The sequence below is a fragment of the Triturus cristatus genome, chromosome 4_2 (genome assembly GCF_964204655.1).
Source record: "Triturus cristatus chromosome 4_2, aTriCri1.1, whole genome shotgun sequence".
Taxonomy (NCBI): Eukaryota; Metazoa; Chordata; class Amphibia; order Caudata; family Salamandridae; genus Triturus; species Triturus cristatus.
In genome coordinates this window covers 323347855-323371399 of record NC_140586.1, presented here as the reverse complement: position 1 = coordinate 323371399, position 23545 = coordinate 323347855, and the positions used below count along the sequence as shown (strand labels likewise).

Sequence of the window (23545 nt, the reverse complement as noted above, 5' to 3'; positions counted from 1 at the left end):
ATGTGTCTGTCCACACAGGTAAGCCTTATAAGCGTCCCATACATAATCTAGGGATGTAGAGCCAATGTTGTTGATGAAATAATCCGTTGTTGAAATTTTTGGGGCATCGATTATTTCAGAGTTTGACAACATTGCCCTTTTCAATGCCCACCTAGGATTTAAACTAGGCCTATTCCCTGAATACGAAAAAGAAATTGGAGCATGGTCAGACAAAGTACTTGGGAGAATAGTAATATCAACTAAGTTCTCCAAACTTAATCTATCAATAAAGATATAGTCGATTCTAGAAGAATGGTTATATTTCTTACTAAAAAAGTAAAACCTTGTTCTGCACCTCTTTTGGCCCTCCAGGCATCTACTAGGCCAAGCACATGAGTCATATTAATCATAGCTCGGCGAGCAGCAACATATTGACTATAGTTATACCTGTCCTGGAGAGGGTTAAGGAGCACATTAAAATCGCCTCCAATTATTACCGGGGTGGTGGCCTCTATTAGTTTAGCCCGCATTCTGTATATATAGGCCGGATCATCCGTATTAGGACCGTAGTATGAGACTATAGTTAAATCAACCCCCCCAATAGCCAGCTGCACTATTATTCATCTTCCTGACTGATCCGTTGAGACAGATTTGATACTACCTCCAGTACCTGATCTAATCAATATTGCTACCCCTTTACTATGAGATGTCTGCTCGGAAGAGCAATAATGCTCAACCCATCTATACTTCCCAAAGATAACCTTACACTCTGAACTACTCAAATGAGTCTCTTGTAGTAGGAAGATGTGAGCTGTAGATTGCTCGAGAAATTTCATGGCTAGCCATTGTCTACGTGGACATCGAAGCCCATTGATGTTCCACGAGACAAATCTAATTTTGGTAGTCATTGTTTTTAAGATCCCTTTCATCTACCCAGAACTTAATCATATACTCTAGAAGTACTCTACATATTGAGATGCAATTGCGGATGAGAACTATTTAAGTATTTTCCTCCCCCCACACCCCCCCTGTGCTCCCCACCTGCCCCATCTTGCCTTCCCTCCCCTCCCGAGTGACCCCAAAAGACCCTCTCCAACCTGGGGAACCCTCCCTTCTTCTTTAGGCATAGGCCCTGTAGACGAGTACCCATAGGTGTGATCATAACAAAACTTGACTATAGAGAAGGGCCCAGTTCCACCAGGGGAGGCCAGCGGCCATTATCTATACAAATACTATATGAAACTTTTTCCACTTCTCTTTTTCCCCTTCCTCCCCCGCCTACTTTTTCACTACTTCTCTTTTCCACCCTGTATTTTCCTTAGGACGATGCCTATACCCCCCCTATTTTGGATCTGCTCCACTTTCACTTTCGCCTCCACTTCTTATTTTATCTATTAGTTCATCGGCATCCTCTATTTGATGTAAGTTATACATGTGGTTGTTCCACATGATCCGGAGGGAAGCAGGGAACCTCAACTGGGCCTTAGCCCCCAATGAGTTCAGGATAGTCATTCTTTTACCCAGCTCCCATTGTTTTGTTGCCGTGATATGGGAGATATCTGATCGAATGGAAAAAGTAAATGTCCTAGAAAAGGAATTGCTCTTAACCTGCCCAGCTCTCAGGGCTAAGGACAACATTTTTTCCTTGGTGGCATATGTAAGGAAATTCACCAAAATCTTCCTTGGCCGGAGTTTTCCTGGATTCTTCCTATATGGATCGCGGTGGATCTTTTGTATGTCGAATGCCAAGTCTATTTCCGGTAGGTCTTTTAAGATAATTTCCCTTAAGAGGGAAATTGCAAAGCTTTTAAAATCACTCCCCTCTATTTTTTCAGGAACGTTTAGGATTCTGATGTTATTTTTCCTTGTATGGTTTTCCAAACGCTCCATATCATCCTTAAGTTCCTTATTTTGCTTAGCCAGCTTGTCCATTAGGGCTGAAGAGGAGTGTAAAGTGTTCTTAATCTTTGGAATCTCCAGCTCGAGGGCGTCCGTTCTTATTGAGACATCTTCGATTTTCTGTGCCAATGATGCACAGGTAGCTTGTATAATAGCTTGATTAGATTCTGAAGTAGTAAACCTTCTCCCAATGTCTTCTTTGAGACTTAGCAGAATATCGTCCAGAGAGCCAGGAGGAATCGCAGTCAGAGGGGGGGAGGGCGTAGACAGTCCAGCTGGCTGGGTCTCATATGCGGAAAGAGGGACGCCCGCCTTCTCCTTGACTAAAGGAGCTCCAGAAGTATTTTCGTGGTTGTCTAATACAGCAAAGCGATTAGATAGCTCCACTGTTGGATAAACAACCGCCATGTCCGCCCCCTCCACTACACCAGTGGCAGAGGCAATGGAAGCTTGACAATTTTCCTTAAGAGAACCAAGATCGAGTGAGGCGGTAGTGGTGGCGGGGGTAGAAGCCATAGAAGGTTTTTTATTCTCCCTATCTAGAGTAGAATTAGATAACACCTTATAGTAGGTCTTCAATGATGGTGTAATTCTGAGTGTGGAGGAGAGACCCCCCTTTGGCTTTCTTCCTCCCCCTTCCTTTACCAGGGGGGGTGCTCTCAAGGATGGCTCTCCTTTTATCCTGTTTTAAAGTAGTTTTAACCTCAGTAATCGGAGGGGAGACAGAGGGGGGGGGTCAGACAGGTCCAGCGTGAGGTTAGGAGCTCTATTGCGCAAAGTATATCGGCTTATAACAGGTTCCGGCTTTTGTTTTTGGACTACAGGGTGAGGGATACTGTGAAGAACACTACTCTGAGCTTTCTCCATAAAGTTCTTGTGGAGAGATATAGTATCAGCTAGCTCATAGAGAGCTTGCACATAAGCCCCCTTAGTGTCCGCATAGACTTCTGCAGGTTTCACCCTATATGGAAGCACTCCCTCGCAGAGCAAATCACCAGGAGAGGCAAATGCATCGACCGGGGGATCCAACACCCCCGTAAAAAAAGACTCTGGTGCCTCACCTCCTCCCCCTCTGACAGGGACGCCACCAAAACTCTCCAGCCTGCTCCACCAGTCCACTCGTGCCAGCCCGAGACACATCCTCCTCTCCTGAGCAGTCCGAAGTACGCAGGCTCCACACAAGCGAACCCGGAACGGCAAGCCGGGACTCCGCCGCCTCCATTCCTTCGCCGCGCCCACGAAACGGAGCCACGAAGGCTTCAGGACCACTTCCACTTCCCCATCGCCGTGCGCCATCGCGCTCAGAAGAAAAAACAAAACCCGGCGTAGAAAGCCCCCACCAGAGGTAAAATAGATCGGGGGGTATGGTGTCCATTAACTATCGATTCATCTGGCGAGAAGAGGAAAGGGAAAACAAACACAATCACATCAAGAGGTGCCCCTATAGCCCCCCTGTGGGACTAGACATTACACGCCATGGGAGACTCGACCGCGGCCGTTAGCTTCCGGCCGCCATGTTCCCCCCCAAGTAAGTTAGCCCTCTATTCAGATGATCTGCTGGTCTATACCAATAACCCCGCTGAGGTTTTTCCAAGGGTGGAGGCTATTCTAGAAGAGTTTGGTCTGTATTCTGGATACCTTGTCAACCCCTCTAAGACGGAGGTAATGTCCTGGGGTGTAGACAATTGGACTGGAAGGTGTAGTAAGGAATTCAGATATTTGGGGATAACCATAGCTCAAAACCTAGTCGATATTCCTCTGATTAATCTGAGGAAAGTAGCCAAGGAAATTGACCATCTTTTTTCTAGATGACAGAATCTGCCTTTGACCATCTACGGTCGGGTAAACCTCGTTAAGATGGTTATCTTGCCAAAATTGACTTACCTGTTTAGTACTATCCCTCTTGACTTCCCCAGAAAGATTTTAGATAAGATACAAGGTAAAATCGGAAAGTTTGTCTGGTCTAATAAAAGGGCCAGGCTCTCCTGGAAGAAGGTGAGACGAAGGCTCCTTAAGGGAGGCTTGGATCTCCCTGATGTCTTTTGGTATTCCGTCGCCTTTCAGTTTAAAAATATACGTTGTCTGCTTATTAGTACAGGTGAAACCAACTGGGGGAAGATTTTGAGTGTGATGGTCTGCTTTGAGGGGGGTGGGGTCGGATTTCTATATAAATTTGGGGCACCAAGGTTTTTAAGAAGGTTTGTCTAAAATGTTTAAGAACAGCATGAAATCTATGTTACAGAGTTAGAGTGAGATGGGGGATTGGCTATTATTCAGACTTTGCTCTTGTCTGGGACTCTCCTGGCCTACCGTTATGCTTGCAAGATAGTCTTGCATTACCAATTAAAAAGGCAGGAATAGTGATCTGGTCCGACCTTATATCATCAGACGGTGTTCTCCCCTGGGAGATTTTAAGATCCAAAATAGGCAGTTCTTTCTCTATATTCAAATACATACAATAATGCTCCTGGTTTACAGCTTAGAAGGAAATAATAAGAGGTAATTGGGAAATTGAACACCGTCTACAAAACACAAAGCTAATAAAAAAGGAAGTTGGACTGTGGTATAAGAGCCTATTGGACGCCGACGATGTAGCTATCCCTCCATCATACTCTATTCGGAACTCATCTATACTGGGCGAAATAGCTATTAACTCCTATGCCTCATCTCTTCAAACTCTATATAGGTACGTCAGGCCAGCCTCTCTAAAAAAAAAACATTTCTTTGTCATTAATAGGCTCTAATATACCCCTAAGAAGATAGCGCAATTTGCCCTCTGTTCCTCCCCGAAGTGTCCTAGATGTGAGTATGTTGAAGCGGATGATGTACATAAGTTTTTTGAATGCCCCTCTTTATGTGGATTTTGGCATAATGTGGAAAATGCCCTTGAGGCCATTTTCAGATGTAAGCTGAAACTAAATTTAGCAATAGTTTTCTTTGGGGTGGACAATGGTGTAACAAGTTCGCTCTCTAGCGCACAAAAGGGCTTACTCCTCTGCCTCATTATAATTGCTCGGAGGGAGATTTGTAAACTTTGGAAAGACCCTAAGCCTCCGCTGTATGAGAACTGGTTGGCAGCTGCATTTAGGATGGCCCGCTTTGGCCAGAGATGTTTGAATGACCACAACCAAAACATCTAGTTATCACTTCTTTCTTGGGGCATCATTATGAGGTTGGTTTAAAGTTCTTTTTTTTTGGTCCAATGATTACAATAAATCCTTGTATCAAGAAGCTGGCCTGGTCTGGTCTAAGCTAATGCAGTAAACAGAAGCCCGAGGGTGTTTAGGTCGGAAAGGGCTTTTCGTTGATATTGCAGACGCTTATGGTGAGATGAGGACAAAAAAAAAAACAAGGAATTAAATGAGCACCCTGGCTCCTGTTTGAATTATGAAATACAGCAATCCTCAGGGTTCTGGCCTCTGGGCCTCGGTGCCACTGCACCTGTTGCACAAATGGAAGCTATGCTCACTGGCCTGACATTAGCATCTTGAGTAGGGATGTGTGCCCCTGGCAGGGTATGAATCATAAAACCCTTAAAATGTTCTCTGTCACTCCTTTAGCTTTGATAGGAGATGCTGGTCTACTAACTGGTGTACAAGCAGAAGGTCACTCTAAGCGAATACTGTGGTGGTGCTGGGGAGTGGGGAACAAATGTAAATAGGGTGCATGAAAGAACGAATGGATGATGGATGGATAAAAGGATGTAGAGAAGAATGGATGGATGAACCACTAAAAGCTCGAGAGGGAGGCCTGACTCTGGCTCAGTTCGAGGTCCTCTTGAAACCTTGAGGCCAAAATAATTAGAGGTTCCACAGGAGATGATGTGGCCTCACTTCTAAAGCTGCCAACCCTGTAGGGTCATATCCTGGCCTCCACTCAGCATCCTGTGACACCTGATAGCCCTCAGGATGCAGAAAAAAACATGTTTAGCCATCTGTGTCTCTTGTGCAGTGGTCCTATATACTTGGGTAAGGTTTGCTCTATGTAAAACAGCCCAAAATACAATGTGGGTTCAGCCTGTCAATTATGTTTCGATCCCATCCTCCAAGAAATAAGGAAAAACATTAAACCTTAATATCAAAAAGATGTAACCATCTAGTGGTTGAAGTGCAGTGTGATACTGGAAAACATGGAATCAATCCCAGCTTCCCTGGTTGACCAAGCTGTGGGTCCCTAGGCAAATCATTTATTTCACTGATTCTCTTTTTTTTTAATGATCACATATGAGAGCATCCTAAACGTGCAGGATGTAGGCTGTACAAAAACCTTGCTTGTGTTTGATTCAGTAGCCTGTAATGTTGCCCCAGCTATAATAAGAATCTAGTCAACATACGGTACACATGACAACTGACTTGTCTCTTGATTCACTAATAGCATCGTCATCAGGATCGGGGCAAGAAAGTTTCTAAGAGCATGTTTAAAAACTCACTTTAAAAAAATATGTTTAAAATAATCTGATGCACTAAGGTGAAACACTGCACATGTTGTTTTTGGCATGATTTACATGGCAGCTATTTTCAGCGCTTGGCTCAGGCTCTTAGAGCCAGAGCTGATCCTTCGCTTTGCTCTGGCTCAGCACTCCCTATAAAAGTTTTGGTTCGCCAATATCTAGCAAGTAAGTTCATCTCACTCATTGTCATTCAGATAATAGTGCAGGGTGTTTTTTTCTGGCCACTCCCTTAGTCGGCGTGCTGAGATGCATCCGGCGGCAGGATTTCAAATGGGATGGACAGAACACAGTGTGCCCGAGTGTTATGAACGAAACGCAACCTGATATTCGGAGAGTGCGCCACTCTTCCACCTATGAGGGAGATCCGCTGAAAGATAAAGACAAAATGTAGGAGCATGTGAATGGAAGGAGAGGGAAGAGGCTGAGATAGATACTATCTAATCTAATATGAAAAATAGTATAAAGTTCGAGGGATGTCAGCATCCATAGATTTTGATTGAGAGCCTCAAAATTTTGTTCATACGGTGAATCGAAGAATTTTCAAGGGTTTGCACCTCAGAATGAGGCGATATTGGAAAGGTACATCTTATTGTACATGACTATGGCTACTGAATGTGCTGGGACGCCTTACTACTGACGAGTTGTACGCTATATAAATGCCTAATAACAACTAGGGCAAATATTATGGTATAGCACTAATGCAAACTGCGCAGACATCTCACGTGGTCTAAAAGACAAGGAAACTCGATTCCGTCAGTGATGTCTGGATTTGATTCTCAATGACCTTGTGTGCCCGAAGTTCATTGTCCAAGCAGAATGATCACCTACCTACATTACTTTATGGATGACCTAGGATTTCTAGATGTGAGTCGTCATATGAGATTGAGAAGTAATCTCATACTGCTGAGAGTCCCCAGTCTGGACTCTGTAAGATTTGTTCTACATGTCCGTTAGCTCCTCCACACCCCTTATTTTAATCCTTATTCCAACACTTATCCTCTTATCCCAACCCCCTAGGTGCTCCACCCTCTACCATCATATACTTTATCTGTGATTCCTGTCCTGCGTTCTCTCCAAATCCTTCATTATGTTCAGTCGTTATTATCTGTTTTTATTTTGTTCCAAGATCTCATTGTGCCTCCGTAACTTTTCATCTCATGAATATTTATGTTCTTCTGAAACAGAATTGTGCCTGGTTGCTCATGCCTTTCTTATGCTTTTCAAAGATACCAAAGAGTATGAAGCAGTTGCAGGCTGGGATCCTCTTCTTGTTCTGAGTCCATGTTATAAGTCTTGTATCATTACTTACAAAGCTACAGCATGTTTCTCTAGTCTTACTTGCATGTGAAAGTCAACATCCCAGAGATGTAAAGGCTGGTAAATCTCCTTCCTCTGAAAGTCTTACTTATGCTAACGGTTGGAAAGTCATCCTGTGCCCTGGGCACCCCCCAACTTTTTGCTGACTGGTACTGGTGGTAACTGACTCTGACTGACCCTGGGCTCTGCCTAACCAGGTCCAGGGCCAGTGCTATGCTGAAAGAGACACATTTAGAATACAGTAAAAACACCTACGTACACTAGGGTACTCTATGGCTGGGGTACCCCTGTGATTGGCATGGCCTACCCTCTAAGCCCTTGTGCATAATAGGGCAGAGGGATTGAAACTGCCTATCAGTCCCTAGTATATAATAGGGCATGGCAGTTTAGAGGCCAACAGCCCTTTATGCACTTGCATGTTTGCGCTGCTGAAGCCTGAGGTCAGTTTAAAAGTGGCTCTGTGTTGCAAGACTGCTTTTAAAAAGTAAATTGTTGGAGGAGGAGCCTAGCGCGCATCCAAGATGGTCGCGTGAGCACAGGGCTCCCCGGACCCTCGCTGCTCCTCGGAATTTATCCTGACTCTATCCTGACTTGGTTGATGGAATCTGGGAGACGAATGCTGGCTGAACACTAAACTCCTTTCGGAAATCAAATCGGACCTGGCAATCCGGAGTTATGGTGGTTTGAACTGTTGAGGCCCACCCGACGGCTGTGCCCGAGGCGAGGGTGATCTGTGGAGCCGGGGCGTAGTTGAACAACAACGGCAGCGGGGCTGTGCCAGTGGCCGTCACATCACTTTCGGTTTCACTTTTGGTCTTTGAGGGGCTGGACTGTGGACTTGCTTGGTGCGACTGGGCTCTCATTTTGCCTTCGCTTGATGCCGGTGGCTTCGTCTGCTGCCAGTGTGCTCATTGACGGGGGTCCCTTCGCTCCGCCATATTGCGGCCTGTGGTGCGACACGCGTCTGCCTGGCCTGTGCCACCTCGACGCTTCCTCGGTGGTCCCCTTCGGCGATCGATGTTCTCATGGGAGGCAAGGGAGACCCCGAGAGGCGTAAGACCAAAACATCCCTACGTGGGGGACCGGTCCGGACGAACAACATGGACCGCTACACTCAGGGTAAAGGATCCCCCGGGACGGCCACTGTCCCCCCGGAGGACACCAGTGGTGGCCCGTCCGTTTCTCCGGATCTGTCCCTGCAGGACATCATGGGCGCCATTAAGGGCATCAGAGAGACCATCGATACGCAGTACGAGGCCTTGGCCCGTAAAATCGACACGGTGGCCATTGACATTACGCTAATCCGGGCGGATCTCTCTAAGACTAACGAGAGGGTTCAATCGCTGGATGTGCGGACGTCCTCCCTTGGTACGGACGTGTCGGACCTGCTGGCCACTCTCGGCGATCTCAAGTCGGCCAATGATCTGCTGGCCCGGCGGCTGGAAGACTTTGAGGGACGGGCCCGCCGCAATAACATCCGCGTCATAGGCGTTCCGGAGACCTCCGATAACCACCCGGTTGATCTCCTGGTCGAGGAGCTCATCCTCGAACATCTTGCTCCCGCTGGCCTGAGTAAGTTTTTCGCTGTGGAGCGGGCCCATCGAGTCCCAGATGGCCGGCCGCGACCGGGTGCCCCCCCGAGGCCTATCGTTGCGAAACTTTTCCATTACAGAGACCGAGACGCGATTCTGCAGGCCTCACGGGTCCATGGCCCGGTCCGACATGAGAACTCGTCCATTAACTTTTTCCCGGACTTCACCAAACTTGTCCAGAAACAGCGGATGGGCTTCCAGGGGGTGAAGCGGCGTCTCAGGGACCTCGGTCTCAAGTACTCTATGCTTTATCCTGCAAGGCTCCGAGTGGAACATGAAGATCGGACTACCTTTTTTGACTCTCCTGCGACTGTGAGTGACTGGCTGGATTTGCTGCCGGACCGGGGTGACCGGACTGGGCCCTCTGCCGGTACCGAGGGTGGCGGGTCTCCTTTGGAGTGACTTACGGTCCCGGACTCTGCCATGTTGTACTGTTCGGCTGGGTTCTACTTCTTTTGTGCATTTTGTTTCACTATGTTGTGTGTGGGGAGCGGGCGGAGACGGGTCCCTTCCCTCCTCCGGGGTCTTTTCGTAGAATGGGGTTTGTAGGGCGACAGGCACACTGCAAGTTGGGGTGGTTTTTTGGACCGCAGGGGTGCAGGGTGGGGGGTGTTGGAGTTGGGGGGGGGTTGGTGGGTGGGTGGGGTTGTTTGGATTTGTGTTTTTTGTTTTCAAGGCGAAGTATTGGCTATGGTTCATCCTTGGGTGTTGAGCTCTTTGCTAGGGGGCCCTTGATCTACTGGAGGGGATGGGGGGGACGGGTTGAGATTGATGTCTTGGAACGTCAATGGATTGGGGGACCGTATCAAACGGGGTGTTGTGCTGGAATATCTGCGTCGTCTGACTCCTGATGTGGTGTTCTTACAGGAGACGCATCTGGTTGGCAATGTTTGTCGGGCTATGAACAGGGGGGGATATCGACTTGTGGCCCACTCTGGTTTCACCACTGGTTCGAGAGGGGTGGGCATTCTCTTGCGAGTTTCACTTCCGTTGGAGATCACCAGGGTGGTCCCAGACGATAGAGGGCGCTATGTGGCTCTGACTGGGAGGTGGGAGGGGCAGTCCCTTTCCTTGATCTCGGTCTATGTTCCCCCGGGCCTCCAGAACTCCACCTTCTCAGACTTGGGTCGTATGTTGCTTGGACTTCCTGACAGTCTTTTGCTTATGGGTGGGGACTTTAATTCGGTTGTCTCGGGTGACCTGGACCGTCATCCGCCCAGGGCCCTCCCTGCTGCCCAGGCGTGGCTGGGCGGGCTCCTGGAGACCTTCGGTCTGGTGGACTGTTGGAGGTTAATGCATCCGACACAGTGTCAGTACACCTTTCACTCTGGGGCCCATGGGAGTCTCTCCAGACTGGATTATTTCCTTATGCCCGCGGCCCAGGCTACTCGGATTCGAGAGGTCAAACACCTGGCCAGGGGTATTTCTGATCATTCCCCACTGTGGTTGCTTTTTGACACCGGGTCGCGGTCCGCTGGGCGGATCGCTCCTATTAACCCTTGGTACCTGCGAGACCCCAAGATCCGTGATAGCCTGATTAAGTCGATTGATCAATATTTTTCTGAGAATGAGGGGTCGGTGTTGTCCTCGGTGTCCCTGTGGGAAGCTTTCAAAGCAGTGCTCCGCGGGCATGCCCTGTCCCAGATAGTGGAGGCCAAGAGGGTTAAGAGAGAGGCGGTTGTGACGCTGGAGACTGAAATATCGGGGCTGAAGGCAGCCTTGGAGGCGGGCGTCACCCCGGATGGGCTGCATGCCCTCAGCCTGAAGCAGTTTGAATATAAGTCTCTCGTCACTGATGCTGCCAAGACTATGTATAGGGAGCAGCAGGGTAGGTTGTATGACGCCGGAGACAAGGCGGGTAAGCTGATTGCCTGGTTGGACAAGAAGGAGAGAGTGAATCGTGTGGTCCCGGAGCTTCGGGTGTCGGATGGAGTGTGTGTGACTGAGCCTGGTGAGATTGTTGAGTGTTTTGCTGACCACCTCCGTGCAGTGTACTCCCCGGTGTCTGATAGAGATGAGGACGACTCTCGTCTTCTGCTTCGGGATATTGCCCTGCCCGGCTTATCCGTCGAGGACCGCGAGCTGATGGATCCCCCTGTCGAAGAGATAGCTACTGCGATTCGCTCCCTCCGCTCGGGCAAGGCTATGGGCCCCAACGGTCTGCCGATTGAACTATATAAGTTGCGCCCGGATAAAATCGCGCCTTTCCTCCGTCATATGTTTCAGGAATCGCTCGAGAGGGGTTCCCTTCCTGACGACCAGCGTCTGGCTACTATAGTGGTGATTCCCAAGGAGGGTAAGCCACGTGACCGCTGTGCCTCCTATAGGCCTATTTCCCTGCTAAATGCCGAACCCAAAATCCTTGCTAAGGTCCTCGCCAATCGCCTGCTGAGCGTTATATGTGACTTGATACATCCGGATCAATGTGGCTTCATCCCACATCGTAATACCGCTCTCAATTTACGGCGTCTGTACGGCGTCCTCGCTAGGGCTGAGTACTTCGCTGAACTGGCCATATTGGTTTCCCTAGACGCCACGATGGCCTTTGATACCATTGAATGGCCATTTCTTTGGGCCGTCTTGGCGAAGTTTGGTTTTGGGGAGGGGTTCCTTAGCTGGGTGAAGCTCCTTTATGCTGGACCAATGGCTCAGGTGGTTGTCAATGGGCGGGTTTCTCGGCCTTTCGCTCTCGGGAGGGGAACTAGGCAGGGGTGCCCGTTGTCCCCGCTGCTCTTTGCTCTCGCCCTGGAACCGCTCGCTGCCTGGCTCCGTTGGGAGCCCTCGATTAGAGGGCTCCGGTGGGCCCCGGGCTTCGAGGATCGGATTTCATTGTACGCGGATGATATTCTCTTGTATCTCACCTCACCGCGGAAGTCGCTCAATGTTCTCTTTGATGTCCTTACTTCCTTCGGGAAAAACTCGGGTCTGATAATTAACTGGTCCAAATCTTGTGTGTATCCTATCTCTGGTGGTCTTCCTCTCTTGCCACCTCGGCTTCCGCTCCAAATATCTCAGTCCGGCTTTAAATACCTGGGGGTGTACGTTTCGTTGGATCCGGCGGTCCGCTATGAGCAGAATCTCCTGTCTCCACTCCGGCGTTTGAGGGCAAATACGGCTCGGTGGTGTAAGCTGCCCTTGTCTCCGCTTGGTCGCGCGGCGCTGTTTAAAATGATGTCCCTTCCCAGATTCCTTTATGCACTCCAGAACTCCTTTGATGTCATTCCTGCGGCCTACTTTAGGGAGGTGGAGAGTTTGCAGAGGAGACTGGTTTGGGACGGGCGATCGCGTATCGCTTTGGCCAAGCTGACTCTTTCCTGGTATGACGGGGGCATCGCGCTTCCTGATATTAGACGGTACTATTGGGCCTCCCAGCTGTCTGCCATTAATCATGCTACGTACGCTCCTGGTTCGAACCCGGCATATGAGATGGATACGTTCCTGCTCCCCGGCGGTAACTATAACAGAGCGCTTTACTCGCGGTCTGCTGGTAGGGCCCTTACGGGCCCTACCAGGATTGCGGTCCGTGTATGGGAGGCGGCTAACGTAGCGATGGGCTGGAGTGAGCGTTTAACGTGCGCCACTCCTCTGTTCGACTCAGACCGCTTGGGAAGCCTCTGGACAACGAAAGGCTTCGAGCGCTGGGATACGATCGGCATCAGCAGAGTGGGGGACCTGTGGGTTAAAGGTGCGGTTAAATCCTTCGCGGCGCTTCAGAGCGAGTATGAGCTTAGTGACAGAGAGTTCTTCCGTTATGCACAGGTTCGGCACGCCCTGCTTTCGGTCTTTGGGGAGGGGACCACGGTCCCTTCTTCTTCGCCTCTCGAGGACCGCATACTCGATGGTCACGTCCCCGACAGTACTATCTCCCTGATTTACAAAAAACTGATAAACAATCGGGCTGACCTCTTGGTGCGTCTTCGGGAGGCATGGACGGGAGATGGGGTGGAGCTGGACGATGAGGACTGGCAGACTGCACTGTCATCCCCTAAGGAGGTGGCCATCCCGGCCCGTCTCCGCCTGGTCCAGCTTAAGATTCTCCATCGTGTATATGTGACGGGCCCCCGCCTGGTCTCGATGGGGTTTTCAGACGACGGACTCTGTAAGCATGGCTGCGGGCTCAGTGCTACCTTTCTCCATATCCTATGGGAATGCCGCGAGGTGGCGGAATACTGGCGCCGGGTGCATGATATTATGAGACGAGTCACCGGGGTCGCTCTGCTGCCGGAGGTGCGTCGTTGTGTGCTGAATGTATGGGAGCCCAATGACTGCAATGCGGCTCAGGCTCGGTGGGCGGCCTTGGGGAACATGATTGCAAAGAGAGATATTGCACAGCTTTGGGGTTCCCAGCGGCCTCCCACCGTATCCGTCTGGAAGGAGAACATGGACTGGTGCATGTTCAGGGAGAAAACGGTGTATGTGGCTCGTGGTAAACCGGGGGCTTGGGGTAGAATTTGGGGGCAGTGGAACGCGTATCGTGGGTCTATCTGTGCTCCCCCTTTGGTGGATACGTCCGGGGTTGCCTCGTCCCCCTGATCCTTGAGGGTTCCTTGTGTATCTCGTACTTTGGAGTACAGATTTGGTTCTCTCGTGTCCCCCCCCTCCCTCTCAGGTCTTCTTTAATTGACCGCCCTCGGGTGGTTGGGTGTTGACTCCCCCGGCTGGTGTTCGCCGCCCTTCATAAGTCGTTTCGCCTTGTTTGTTGTATTTTTGTATTTTTCTTTTTTTGTTGTTATTTATACTAAAAGTGTGTATTCTGATTTCCCTTATGTGCAGTCTGATCTACTGTGATAGTGCGGAGCCCCTGTGGGCCAGTCATTGTTTTCTGATATGCTGGAACACTTCGACTACTAGCGGCCGGCCCTGGTGGTTGTAGGCCCGTGTTTGTAACCCTTTTTGTGCACAATAAAATCTTTAAAAAAAAAAAAAAAAAGTAAATTGTTTCCAAACTCCACTTTGGTGTTTGGGGCACTTAACAATGGATAACCTACAATGTTTGGGAATATTTTGTACCCCCAGGGTCTGCCCTAGGTGTCCCAGGGGTGGGGGTCAGGTATTTATAAGGAGGACACTTATAAAATGAGTTTTATATGCACTGGGTTAAGTGAAATGGCACATTTCACTCCCCATATTGTGATAAAGTGCTGCCCAATATCGACTTTAGTGGTAGGAGCACTGTTGAGGGAGGATCTGCAATATTTGTACATATTCAGAACCCCTAAATTCTCCCTTAGGTGTTCCAGTGGTGAGGGTCCTGTAGATATATGTAGAGTACTTATAAAATATGTTTTTATAAGCCTTGGTGCTGGAAAAATGGCCCAAGTCATTTTTCCCATTGCAAATCCCATGCCACATAGGTTAAGTGGCAAGAAGTTATCAACTAATAACTCTTGATAGGAAAAGGCTAAACATGCCATTCAAAGACTCCCTAGAATGGTATTAATAAATCCAACATTATATTGTTGAATTTCTCCTAAAATGTACATACAAGAAGTTCTAAGACTTTTTTGTTTTTAAGCCCATATTCAGCCTTCCAGTGGTCTGTCCTGATTGGTCATAGTTAAGTGGATTAGCCAGGCTTCTTTGAAGAGGTGATAAAGAGCCCCTGGGGTTGACCAGCACTCCTGGGAGGGCAGTGTCCTGTTGCACAGGAATGCCAGAGCAGGGGGAGGAGTCGTAAACAATGGACTTCAAGGGAAGGGGAAGACATTAGTGTCATTTACAACTCCACTCTTTTGACCCCTAGCCAGATGCTAGGATTAAGGAAGGAATGAGTAGATGCAAGGGCGAGAGACTATGGAGATTAGCCATCCTAGGGGTGTGTTTGGCCAGCTCTTCTCTCCCTGCTGAAAAATCAGCCCCTATGAATTTGGAAGAATTGGTGCACTCTGGGACAAAATAATGGCACACCCTGCAGGAATTGGTCAGGCCTTTGGGTAGTACCCTGCAGCCCATTGGATAGGAGTGACCCCCTGCTTGACCCAGAGAAATTGGAATAAGTATCTGAGAAGGGCAGAGCCCCTCAGATCTGCTGCTTGAACCTTAAGAGAATCAGAAGTGTCTACACTGAAGAGTTTAATTTGCATTAACCAGGCCTGCACTCTGAAGATTGAGCCTTTTGCACCATCTGAACCTACAGCCCTGTGGGTCAAACCTGCTTTAAAAGGACTAAAGAGTGGACTCCCTGCAAGCTACAGCTTAACAGAACTCACCTGGAACATCACCACCAAGAATCCTCAACCTGGAGTACTACCAGTGGATTTGTTAGGGTTTTGTCCAAGTGGATTGTGGATTGTGGGAATTGAAGTCTCACACTTTCAAGGACCCTCTAGGAGATGTGTTGGACACTTTGGTGACCCGCAAGAAGAACTTCAGGAAGGAGTTCTAGCAGGATCCAGCCTGCTGGAGGGGCTGCATAAGACTGGTGAGAGATCCTCCAGAACAATTGCTAAATGTGAATGTGTCCCTGTCAGAGGCAATGAAATGACCAAAAGGGGCACTGTTGGTTTCTAAGCACTAGAAAGTGACTAATCTTTACACATTCATATCTCTAATTCCCTACAGTGGATTTTTTCGTTTCGGTGTCATTTAAAAGATAAAAATATTTCTTATTTTTATAAATTGGTGTTGTATTTTTATTTTGTATTGTGTCTTAATTATTTACTGAATTGGTGTTTTTTAATGCTTTACATACCTGTCTTTAAAGTTAAGCCTTCCTGCTTGCAGCCAAGCTACCAAGGTTTGAGCATAGGAATACTTTTCTAAGACCTATTCTGAGCCTTATTGCCAGTGGCAGATATACATTTGCTCCTACTAATAATCCACTTTCGAACACTGACAATACCTAATCTTTTCTAAATCATCTATTAATCCCGCCAACCATGTGCATGAGCCCCCCCCATGATACAAAATAACCCCTTTTAATTAATTTAGTCCACCATGAAGAAACTTGAATGACTGCATGGAATGGTGTGTTTGAACATGCAAAGCTAATCCTAATAAATTTGGACTAGCCACTAACCTTGGGTGCCAGGGCAGTGTGGTGCCCGGCATAAAGCACTTCAATGCCTCATCTGGAGTTGTAAGAGCTATATTAATGCAATTACAATTACAATATGAAGTCCCGGAATATGGTATTACCTTTCAAACTAGAGGAGAGGCGTTTTTAGAAGGATTTCTGACACAAACAAGTATGTCTTCTGCATACATAGAGAATAAATAGTTGGTGTAATTTATCCAAAGGCCCCTAGTGGCATGGAATTCTCTTATAATGCCCAATAGATGACCATCTAATGCATTGTAATGTTTTTGATAATCACCCAGACCTGTGCACCTGTAAGGATTCCATGGATCATTGAAAGATAACCAGATATAATTGTCTACAGCTGTGATGCACTCAGGCAACCACAATATTTAAGAGAGTCGAAATGTTGTTTTCCAGCACTTAGGGCCCAATTATGACTTTGGTGGTTAAGGAAATTCCCACGATTTTCGGTGGTCCAACCACCGACTTCCCTGGTGGTCCAACCGCTGGATTACGAACACAGCGAGAAGATCACCACAAGGCCGCCTCCACTTTTGACATTTGCCGCTACTGCGCAGGAGAGGCAGAGGCAGTCAATTGAGACGGTGCAGGAATATGAACTGCTATCTAAATTACAACTTGCCTTTCCACCGACCTTCTCCTGGCAGGGACACCGCCATGCCCAAGATGGCAGAAAGACATGTAAATTGCTGAAAATATGACCTCAGGGTCATTGTGCACTTAATGTATGTCATTGGTGCACATACAAAGCGCTACAATAACTTTGGATTGGGTTAGAGCTATCACAAAATTTATAAATTTTATAAAATATGCATACACCCGACAGGCTGGGATGATGCTCTGGTTGTGTGCAGCAGTCAGCAGTGTAATCCTGCTTGACTCCACTGCCGTGCAACCTCCAGGCTTGCGGGAAACTCCTAATACAGTGGGCAGAATGCCGCCGGCTCAGCAACGTTTTCAGAACCACCTTGGCAGTGGCCTTGTGGTTCAACTGCCAAACTCGCAATCGGACTCTTAGCCTCAGTGTGTGTGGTCACTTGGGTGTTGCGACACAATTGGGCATGCCAGATGTGACAGGTAAGTAATTTTAATGATCGATAATGCTAAGCATATTGATTTTTGTTCTCATAAAATGCAAGGAAGTCACATTGCAAGGAGTTTTGTGGCGTTTCTTAAGAAATGATAACGGTCATGAGAGGATCATGCTATAGTGAAGGTTGTCTGCTCCAGAATAATAAGATCATTCCCATCCTATCGTTCTTTCCTGTATTGACTGGAAATTTGCAAAATGAACAGAAAAAATATACCCACATGTCAATACCTGTTTTTCCTTTTTGTCAAAGTAGCTTTGTTTTAAAAATATAATTTCACTTTGCTGCTTCAGGGATTTTCACTGGACCATAATATTTGATAGTGGTTGCAGCAATAAAGATTTATTTAAGGTGCCATAAAAATCAGTGAATGTAATCATGTTTTAAAAATGCATCACTATCTCATATCACCAATTCTCAAACTATCATAAAATGTTTAACAGCCTGTTATTTGTCCTTAGATTCTGAATTCTCAAATAACTGATACAGGGAGATACGTCTGCGTGGCAGAAAATATCGCTGGCAGTTCAAAAAAAAACTTCAACTTTAATGTCGACGGTAAGATTTCTCTGAATTTGTTTGAGGTGAAATGCTTCAGCTACTGAACTATAGCTATAGAACTATTAAGAGTTAAATAGCAATGGGACATCTGCCAAAAATTGGTGGATGTCTTGTACAGCCATCTCTCTTCCTTCCTCTCTTTAATTTAGAGTTCAGAGATATGGATTTCATAAAGCTCAGATCAACAACCATCTGTAAGAGGTTCTCCATTATTTAGAATAGACCATCTAATGCCATGTCAACCAGCAATTTCCCTGTCCAGGACCGTCAAGTCCACTTGTGGGCAAGAAACTCAAAGTAAGTATTATTTTTACCATGGACAAACCCCCTGCACTAGGGTTTTATCTTTGGTAAAACACACTAAAACACCGACAGGTCAGCCATCCTACTATGACATGGCAAACCTCCTGCCCCAGTTTTTCCCTCTTAAGCAGCTTACAGCAAGGAGCATTTTTTATTGAAGCACAATTTAAAAAAAACAAGACATATGGTGCAAGTAGTAGTCTGGCGGTCTGAGGCTCGCCAGACTCGTAATCGGCCCTTTAGTGCAAAACAGAGAGAACCACTTCAATCCTATGGGAGGAAAGTCAGGTAAGTAATTTCAACTTACAAGTTCAGTCTTTGGAGGGTTTGACCAACACTAGGCAAGGGTCGTACCAAGGTAGGTACTGCACCACCAGTGGGACTTGGGCAGCTGGTTGCAGCAGTCACTGGACCCCATGTTAGCCTATTGGAGCTGGGGGTACCTCGAAAAGGCACCGGTTGCGGGTAAGTCCCTGCAGTTAAGGGACACAGGCTTTGGGGGTTGTGGTCAGCACTGCAGGGGCAAACAGGTAGCACCAAGACGGCACCACCAATGGCACAGGGGCGGGTGGGTGCAAAGAAGGAGCTGGGTGCCCTGTAGGAATCAATGGAGATCCTTGGTTGAAGAAAACGGCTGCAGGCTGGGACCAGAAGACTGGCTGAAGGAATCTAATGACAGGAGTGGTGAGTTGGATAGTAGAGGGATGCTGGGACACCATCGGTTGGGCACCCCAAAGCCGGTGGGATGCGGGTGCATGGGATCGCTGGGGAGATGTCACTGGATTGTTGCGCGTCCTGGACTCGGGACGTGGGTGAAGGGTGCAGAGTTCTGCAAGGTTCGCAGATCCGCCTGGATCCGGAATCCTTGTTGGAGGTTACTGTTGTGGAACAAATCTGGTGTACAGAGGAGAAAAGAGAATTTGATGAAGGCAGGAGGCAGGCCGGTAGACCCGGGGCAAAGTCAGTTGCCATCTTCCTACTTCGCTGCTACACGGCTCTTGGGTCCTTCTTCTTCTTAGGTCGTCAAATCTGAGAAACAAGATTCAGAGAAGCCCTTAAATACTTTATTTAAGGGTGTTACTGAGGTTGGGGGGCAGTAGCCAATGGCTACTTTCTCATAGGGTGACTACACCCTTTGGGTGCCCCCTCCCCTTGGGGACAGATGCACATACCTAGCCCTATTGGGCTTAATTTTCCAAACCAAGATGGGAGAATTATCAATAGAGGGGGTCACCTCGGCTCCTGGCTACCCTAGGGGTGTGCCAAGCTAAGGGGGACACTCCTACTCTGCTTACTAATTTTCCTGCCTGTTATGCCGCCAAAAAGTGGACTGGGATGGGGGGGCGGGCATTTCCACTATTTGGAGCTGCCCAAATCAGCAGAACACAAGGTGAGAGGTTTTGAGGCTCACCGCAGAGTGCTGCCGTTCCTGCGGGGTGAAGGTAAGAAGCACTGCCATCCAGAGCAGGCTTTGTTTCTAACCTCTGAGAGAACAAAGGCTCTCACCCCATGAGGTCAGAAACCTCTCTGGTGGTGGCTGGCTGGCAGGGACTGGTCAGCCAATACACTAGAAGCTGGTCATTTTCTAAGATGCCCTCTGAGTGCATTTTATAATAATGTAATCACTGGCATCAATGTGGGTTTATTATGCTGAAAAGTTTGATACCAAACTCAGTCCAAGAATGGACTCAGACACTGTAGGGGCATACTGCTCCTGCAGCTATTCCCTCGCCTGTGGTATAGTGCACCCTGCCTTGGGGCTGTTAGGCCTGCCAGAGGGGTGACTTACCTATGCCACAGGCAGTAGGGTGTAGGCATGGCACTTAGGAAGGTGTGCCATGTTGACTCTTTTTGTTTAGCTACACCATATCACATAGTTTGCAATGGTACATGGTTCTTTAGGGTGGCACAATACCTGCTGCAGCCCCTTGGGACCCTTCTAGGGTCACAAGGCCCTTTGTATCACTGGTACATTTTACAAGGGGCTTATATGTGGGCCAGAGGTGTACCAATTGAGGGAGCAATGGAACAGTTTTGGTAAAGAACACAGGCCGTGGGAACCTGATTGGCAGAGATCCAGGGCATACTGCATCAGAGTCAAAGTGCATCAGATAACAGAAAAAAAGTTAGGGGGTGACCATGCAATAAGTATTTAGTAGCCTTTTTACGAGTACGGCAGTCCCAAGACCACTGTAGCCACGGTGGAGGTCTGACCGTTGCCTCCTCGGAGGTCCGATCACGACCATGGCCGTCGGACTGCCACAAGCCCCCTGCAAACACAAGGATCTTGGATCCCGCAGCTGTGGGTAAAGCAGTGACCAATGGTGGCCGTGCCAATGCCTGCACCACGCTGCTGATCATGGCCCGCATTGCTGCCAACCTTTTCATGGCAAGGACCCCGCCATGAAATGTTCTGCAGAAAGGCAGGGCAGAGGCCTCAAAAAGGGCCCCAGGGCAATTTTTCCCATGGGATGTGTGCATGGGAGCACATGTTGTGCCCCCTCTGCTTGCACTGTTGTGCGTGCATGGTACACAGTGCACAGACATGCAAGTGGTGGTCCTCGGTGGCGGCATGTGCTGGTGGCTCTCTATGAGCCGAAGCATGTCGCGGCCATGGTACCACCGCAGCAACACTGTCAGCAAAATTACTATGCGGCGTTCGGGATGCCGCTGGCTTGACGGCGTTCACCCGACCACCGCAACGGCGGTCCGGCGGTCGGACTGCCAAAGTCCAAATCAGGCCCTAAGTCCTATTCTTTTCATTTATTTTGGGTGAGAAATGTTACATTTTATTGTTTGTGTAAATATTATGGGATTATTATTTGGAATTCTGTGGTTTATGTGTTGTATTCATTTTATGTGATAAATTCAGTTTATAAATATACATTTATAGAGCTTGATTCAAACACTTTTTTGTATGTTTATGATTTTTTACTATTCACAATGGGATTTACTAGTACCATCTTCATGAGTGCAGGGCCTCTGCACATAAAAAGATAGGACAGTCCTGTCCTTATTTTTGTGAATCAGGCCCATAGAGTGTAGGTCCGGTTCTGCCTAGTGTGAATTGGAGGCATTGTACCCAGTGCTTAATTTGAGCCAGTGGTTTCGTTGCTCGGCACTGCCACTCAATTGTCAGCACCGGTACTTCTAACAGTCCAGCATCATGCTGGAGCTATCTGTCTAATTTTGAAATGAGCACACCAATAGCTGTATAATAATTATTTATGCAGTTAAAATGACTAATACCATCCGCCCAAGCATCCTTATAGCTTTGGGCGGCCTGGAATAGTCCAAATTGTCACCCTTGTAGAACAGGCAGGGGCGATGGGTGTTGCAAGATGCAGTGGCCTCCTGACAAGGGCCTTTGCACTTTTTTTTTTTTTTCAAATTAAGCACTGATTGTACTATACTTCCACTGCATAATTATTTCGACTTCCTGTGCTAAGGTTCTGCCATAAACATTCCACCAAAGTTTTTGGAATTTGGATAGGCGTCTATGTCCGGAGCAATGCAGTTTGTCAACCCCAGTGTCTGTGAGATACTCCATTAGGGTGCTTAGTTTGTCTTCGTTTTGTTTGTAGAAAGAGCTCGCTATTTGTAAATTGTAGAGGGTAGCTCCGTCTGTGACAGGGGCATAGGCTAATTCTATAAAAAAAAAATATTTTAAAGGCAAATTGGGTGGTTGTAGAATATTCTAAACATGGGCCCTGATGACGAGTCTGGCAGGCCACGATTGCCCGATTATGAGTTGGGCAGTGGGACCGCCTCAGCCTCGCCGCAGCTGCCAGGGAACGCCCACTATGCGTCCTCCGCATGGGGATGTGCACAGAGGGGCACAACATGTGCCCCAATTCCTGCACAGTATGGACTTTTTAGTCCATGCTGTGCAGGAACTGTTTTTCGCATTCCCATTGCGATGCCCATTTTTAGAGGCAAACCAGCCCGCCAACAGGAGGAAACTTCTAATTTGGTAGGCGGTCTGAACACAACTTTGGTAGTGCAGCGGTGGGGGGACCCAGCGCTGCACCACCAGTCGTAATTGGTGATTGCTGGAGGTGTACCCATATGATTTGATTGAAAGGAGAGTGACAGACTTGTATGGCTTTGTGGGAGTACATTTCTAAAATGATGTGCATCATTTCTTTCTCGAAGTCTATGATTATATTTGTGGGTAGTTGTTATTTGTTTAAGGTTTAATGTGGTTTAAAGGAAGTTTAGATTTGTTTACTTGGTAGTTGGGCATATATAAAAAGGATATGGCTTGGAACACATTTTGGAGGTTCTATTTATCATCTATGTTTGACAGTAAATTAGTTTTAGTGAGTTATTTGCAGTAGAGAATATTAGGATTCAGTTTTCATTGTTTAGGTTGTCATATAAAAGGAAAGATTCCTCACTGTGTCATTGTTAAATGTTCAGGTATTTCTATGTCTTGGTATCTTCTGGAGGCAGGAGTATTGCTGGTGGCTTTTTTAGTTTGTGCAATTAAATGTTTTAAAGTGGGTATAGGTGGTAGTTGGCCTGTGATGTGTTTGGGGATATCTTTTGGGATTTTGTTTGTGGGTTCTTGGGAGCTACTGCTTGCCTTTCCTATATGCTGCAATACCTCCCTTACTTCTATTTCTGTCACATGGGGGGGTGGTTGTGATCTCTTACATGAATGACATCATCTTTTGTAGACGTCCTCCCATAGCATGCATTAGAATATTATTTGCTACATTTCCAAATTACTTTTTCTGTTGATGCACTTTCCTGGTTGTTGGTGTAGCTTATATAATTTAGTAACTCCTTTTCTTTCTGCAGTGTTATGTATTTGGCTCTCTCTGTCATTGTATCTGATGGTAGCGTAATAGTATATAAGTATAGGTGTGTGTATATATAAATGTATACACACACCCATATATACATATATGTAATGTATATAAATATATATATATTCACTTAAAAAACCGTAGGTTTCACACATGTTATATTTAGCTGGACATTTCACTCGTAAAAAACCAATGAAATTCCCCCGTTATCGTTAGTGCAGGCAACTATAACTCACGCGACCGCAATCCTCTGCTGATGACGTCAGATATGACATCACTGTATTTAGACTCTTATTTACCCATGTCTTCTTCCATTAATCTTTAGCTATACATATATTACAAATATTTATTTTTCAGAAAGACACATATGTCATCAGTGATGTAATATCTGACGTCATCAGCAGAGGATTGCGGTCGTGTGAGTTATAGTTGCCTGCACTAACTATAACGGGGGAATTTCATTGGTTTTTTACGAGTGAAATGTCCAGCTAACTATA

At 47.3% G+C, this 23545-nt stretch overlaps 1 protein-coding gene across 1 annotated transcript in view; it reads left to right on the top strand.

The window, feature by feature from the left end:
• The window catches only part of HMCN1 (hemicentin 1), a 1072905-nt gene that overhangs the window by 689344 nt on the left and 360016 nt on the right, over window positions 1-23545 (top strand). Inside the window, exon 57 of the mRNA XM_085601687.1 lies at window positions 17832-17928. Coding sequence (XP_085457813.1) covers window positions 17832-17928 — 97 coding nt within the window. The remainder of the gene's footprint in view (window positions 1-17831; window positions 17929-23545) is intronic.